The sequence below is a fragment of the Gadus morhua genome, chromosome 12 (assembly GCF_902167405.1).
Source record: "Gadus morhua chromosome 12, gadMor3.0, whole genome shotgun sequence".
NCBI classification, from domain to species: Eukaryota; Metazoa; Chordata; class Actinopteri; order Gadiformes; family Gadidae; genus Gadus; species Gadus morhua.
The window spans coordinates 10,686,851-10,691,850 of record NC_044059.1 but is presented as its reverse complement, the minus strand read 5'-3'; the positions used below and the strand labels follow the sequence as shown (position 1 = coordinate 10,691,850).

The 5,000-nt window shown below is 42.9% G+C and overlaps 1 protein-coding gene and 1 long non-coding RNA gene across 7 annotated transcripts in view; one reads left to right on the top strand and one right to left on the bottom strand.

Annotated features, from left to right (window-relative positions):
- LOC115555239 (uncharacterized) overlaps positions 1–5,000 on the top strand; it is a 98,099-nt gene that overhangs the window by 50,253 nt on the left and 42,846 nt on the right. The gene's annotated exons all lie outside the window — the stretch shown is intronic.
- Positions 1–5,000, bottom strand: part of LOC115555225 (receptor-type tyrosine-protein phosphatase C-like) — a 14,315-nt gene that overhangs the window by 6,244 nt on the left and 3,071 nt on the right. For all 3 annotated transcript variants that reach the window (XM_030371967.1, XM_030371968.1, XM_030371969.1), the window contains exons 3-10: positions 3,681–3,698; positions 3,083–3,442; positions 2,824–2,841; positions 2,475–2,732; positions 2,159–2,365; positions 1,925–2,044; positions 1,077–1,214; positions 1–158 (exon numbers count right to left, since the gene is read on the bottom strand). The exon at positions 1–158 is cut by the window's left edge and continues 4 nt beyond it. In XM_030371967.1, coding sequence (XP_030227827.1) covers positions 1–158; positions 1,077–1,214; positions 1,925–2,044; positions 2,159–2,365; positions 2,475–2,732; positions 2,824–2,841; positions 3,083–3,442; positions 3,681–3,698 — 1,277 coding nt within the window. The remainder of the gene's footprint in view (positions 159–1,076; positions 1,215–1,924; positions 2,045–2,158; positions 2,366–2,474; positions 2,733–2,823; positions 2,842–3,082; positions 3,443–3,680; positions 3,699–5,000) is intronic.

Genomic DNA, 5,000 nt, shown 5'->3' with positions numbered 1-5,000 from the left:
GATGGCCTTACTGTTACGAGCCTGGCCTTTCCGAACACAGTTACAACTGTACGAGAGGTCGTAAGGCTGTGAGAGATTTGGACAGTGTTTGCTGCTTGCATTCCATTTAAACTTTACACTTTCTTTGCTAGGTGTATCCCTCACCTTCAGTTCTAGATCTGTCAAACACAATAAATACAAATACATGTTAAACCCAAGTGTCTACTTGTGTTACAAATGGTGCTTTAGTACATTTTACAAATGGAAGCGCTTGACAGCATGACGGTGAAATAATGTTGTAGCTCAAAGCTAACGTCGCATTTTTTACTTTTCGGACCACAACCAACCCGCTTAAAAAGAAATAAATAAACAAATACAAGATGTCCCAATCAAATGAAAGGATGTCTGGCTGGTGAGGTCCTATCAGAATCCTAGTTACAGCCTGGTCATGCCTCTCTCTGAGCATGGAGGGCCCGGGCGCGAATTTATGAATCCTACCATGGCCACGCCAAGACCCGCCCTACTCTGTCTGTGATTGGCCGGGATGCATGCAACTCAACTGGACGCATTAGAACTCTACGGTACCCTCGCTGTGAGCATTCGAGAGCGTCACAAAAGCAAAAATGATCGCAAAAATAACGTTCTCCACGTCCACCCCCTGGGAGCCGTGCAGAGACTCCTGGGTACCGACCTACAAGACTACCGCTCCGCTACAGGACTACGTGGAACCTTCTGCGGCGGTCCAACACGTGATGACTCCCCTCTCAACCCCAAGGTACTTCACCTTAACCTTAACCTGAACCCTGCACTCTGGAAGTCTTCCCATTAGCAACCAGCAGACTGTTGGAGGTGTGCGTGCGTGCGTGCGTGTGCGCACGCGTGTGTGCGTGTTCATGTGTGTGTGTGTGTGTGCGTGTATGAGTGTGTGTGTCCCGTTAGAACTTCATTAATCAGTGGATACAATGTCAGAGCGTAAAATAGTAGAACAACATTGAATTGACATATCTGTACCTCTCAAATATACAGCTAGCATTGTCGACTTAAACAATCTGACTTGTTAGGTTGACATATTGTTATTAACATTGACCTCAGCTTACCACAAGTGATGTTGACTTCTTTGGTGACTCTCTTTTCAATGGCAATGGTTTTGTTATGCAGGTTATACAGTACACCAGTGCATGTGTATTTCGTGTAAGGCTCTAGCTTATCCAGCTTGTATTTCTTTTTATCAGGGCCTGTTGGGTTGATAGATGTAAAAGGGAATCATTAGCTTTGAAGAGGAAACCTATGATACCGGGAGAGCTTTTGAATAACTGCTACTTTCAAGCATTAATAAAGTCCTAGTAAATATTGAATTCCAAGTGAGTTCATCATTTATAAAGCCGTTATCAAAGAATAAGTTATGGAAAATTATGGTTGATAAGATCAAGTTTAAGTTGATTTACAAACTATTTAAAATGTGGTAATAATGCTGTAAACACTTGATAATTCTTGATTAGTCCAGGTACGTATAGAATGCACTAGTTAAGTCTTCCTGGTGAGCTCATGGAAAGTGAGGACTCTGCCTTACTAAGCATTGATCAATTACATTTAAAGGCTGGAAATGACTTAAGTACCATTGCAGCAGTACCAAGAATTAAGTTATTTCATAGTCATAATTTTAGATAAACTCACACAAAATGACACACTGTAAATAGTTGTCATAACTGTAAGTAATTAACTTACGCTTTATAAATTATCTTATGTACTATTATCTCACTATCTTATTAATAACTTAGAACTGATTATTAATTGCTTACTTATAAGTATTTAGGTAAGAACAATGCTTAATAATTGATTAATTCACCATGAATTCACTATTTTCTACTACTTCATTAGTGCTTCAAAGTCACAGTGACTCACATGATGTTTTCTCATACATAATATATATTCACATTTCACTAACCTTCGCAGGTGAAATTAATTCCAAGACCTTCACATTTTAAATCCATTTGATTCTTCCAGTTGATTTCTGCTGGAAGTTTATTGGGAACTTCAAGTTTAATGTTGTCCGGATTCAAGTATTCTGTTGATAAAACCATGTCTTTGATGAAAAAAACGTCACAATGTGTATAGATGGGAGATAACGCCATATGCACTGACAGATGAAGAGAAACCTGGTCAGCCCAGCAAAACATACCTAAACTGATCCATTTGGTGAAGTTCAATGGGGGATAACTGTTCAATGGGGTTGTCAAATTTGTACAAAGGTCTGTGTACTTCGGTTTGATGCAGAATTTATACTTTTTGCTTGACACATTAAACACGGTATTCCAGATATTCCATTCAGTCTCGTAACAAATATCTTGGTAGGAATCGGTTGGAAGTTCTACAATTTCATCCTGATCTGAAATAGAAATATCGTTGGTGTGTTACATTAAATGACACTAGCCCGAGTTCTGGAATACAGGCGTATGCCTAATTAGCTAGAAATGGTCAAGCTAAGTCCTACTTACTGATGCCATTGGTTTTCAGTTCCAGATTCCTACCACACGTTACTGTTAGATGTTTGCTTGGACTAATGTGAACTGTGTAATTAGTCGAAGGCTTTAGGTATTGTAGAAGATGGGTTTGGTTTGTGCCACTCAGGGCCACGGTCACTTTGTTCGATTCATTGGTGCTTCGTTTAGTGAGCTCGATGCTGTAGTTGCCCTCAGTGACGTTTTCAAAGGTCAACAGAAAGCCAGTCTTATCTGCTTCCCCACTGTAATTACCTGCAGATTGAGAAGAGACATGAATGATATTTAGCATCTTTCAGACCCCCTGTAGTTGGAATAACTATTGCGTAACGACACTGAGACTTACACAGGGGGGGTGGAGGACCTAGGGAAAGGAAAACAAGGGTGAGGAAACAGACACTAAGTAATGGCCCACATGCCCGCCCATACTAAGTGGGCCGGCATGTGGACCCTGCAGCCGCTATCGCAGACAACATCGATTCAACACAATCAATTTGTTCAAAATAATTCTAGTTCAGCACGTTTTGTTTCGTGATTCAGTAATATCAACATAACCTTCAGAACATTAAGGTCATGGAAAGGAGTCCATGTCTGCAAAGTCCAACCTGTGGTGGCTGTGGGAACACTGGTTTGTGTGGCAGCGGTCTGGGGAAGACTGCTTGGGTTTGGAGTTGAAGTTTTCAAGGGTGAGGATGCAGTGCTTGCGGGTGAGGATGAATTGGTTGAGGGTGAGGATGCATTGCTTGAGGGTGAGGATGAATTGGTTGAGGGTGAGGATGAATTGGTTGAGGGTGAGGATGCATTGCTTGAGGGTGAGGATGCAGTGCTTGCGGGTAAGACTGCAGTGCTTGCGGGTAAGACTGCAGTGCTTGAGGGTGAGGTTGCATTGCTTGAGGGTGAGGTTGCATTGCTTGAGGTTGGGACTGCAGTGCTTGAGGTTGGGACTGCAGTGCGTGAGGGTGAGACTGTAGAATGAATGAGACGACATTATGGTGATCACAGGGGCGAGAGAGAGAGAGAGAGAGAGAGAGAGAGAGAGAGAGAGAGAGAGAGAGAGAGAGAGAGAGAGAGAGAGAGAGAGAGAGAGAGAGAGAGAGAGAGAGAGAGAGAGAGAGATAAATGTAAGGGAATGTGAGGTAATAATTTGACTGCATTCTTTACAGTTTTTTTGTTGCGGAAAATAAATACTGCATCAAAACTCACCAGTGGCATTCACCTGACCTAGAGATGGAGAGAGAGAGAAACAGGAAGAGAAAGAGAGTGAGAGAGATTGAGAGAGACATAGATGTTATTGTTTCCACGATGTGGTTATTATTATTATTATACGTTGATATTGTCTGCACGTCCATCCCATTATTAGAGCAGCACGTGGCTCAAGAGGTAGAGCGGGCTGGCTGGTAACCGGAAGGTTGCTAGTTCGATCCCCGGCTCCTCCTAGCTGAGTGTCGAGGTCTTCCTGAGCAAGACATTTCCCCCTAACCGCACCCTACGACCTGATCGCCGCCTTTTGTGGTCGACACCGCCGTCGGTGTGTGAATGAGTGAATGTGAGGCAATGTTGTAAAGCGCTTTGAGTGGTCACTGGTTAGGAAAAGCGCAGAATAAATGTGGACCATTTACCATTATCTCCCCGTGTGTCGCTGGGGCCTACTGGCCGCCAGTTGATATTTGTTTTCTTTATGAGTAAGATAAAGTTCCTGATATTTTGTAATAATACTAATATTAAACGTTTTTCCAATTCAGAAGTAATAAACGTATTGTTCGTTTGAGGAACATTCACGTCTCTGTTCCTCACTGCTTTGCCTGCAGTTCTGAACTTTGTTCTTGGGAACCCGGTTATTATATATTGGTATGTCATATTAGTTCATCACATCATGTATTTCCTTGATTTAATAATAACACGGTGGCGTTGGTGGACAACAATCGGTCTCCTTGCCACACCTAGTTCACAAGGGTTTCTTTAGTGGATGTAGTTGGGGTGTTTTGGATTTTAATTAACTGTGGTTTGGATAGGTTGGGGAAGCACTGCACTGGAGTGTATTTACGAATCGGCTCGCAACGCGGTCGGACGATGCAGACCTTGCAACAGTTTTAGCAGAAATAGATGTTATAACCACTATAAAACACACGCATAAATGTGCCGTGATGGGTTTCTATCACAGGAAAGAAGTGAGTCGTGTTCGGTGTTCTTCTGACCAGGTTTGGAAAGAGCTCTCAGACTCCTTGGTGACGCTGTGTTAATGGGATTGACAAGACCTCGTATCTTAGACTGATAGCTGTGGGTGGGGAAATTAGCCCTCTCTGCTGGGTGAGAGCAGGTGGAGGAACTCAATTCTCCCTGCTGGGGGTAAGCAGGTGGAGAAACGTACCCCTCTCTGCTGGGTGAGAGCTATTGCAGGTGGAGAAACCGGGGCTGTTGCAAGAAGTGATGATTCTCACTGGATCTTGTGTATAGGCTGTGTGTGGTATAACCTGGCTGCAAAGGCAATGTGCAAATAGCAAATAGGAAGAACAAATAGGAAGA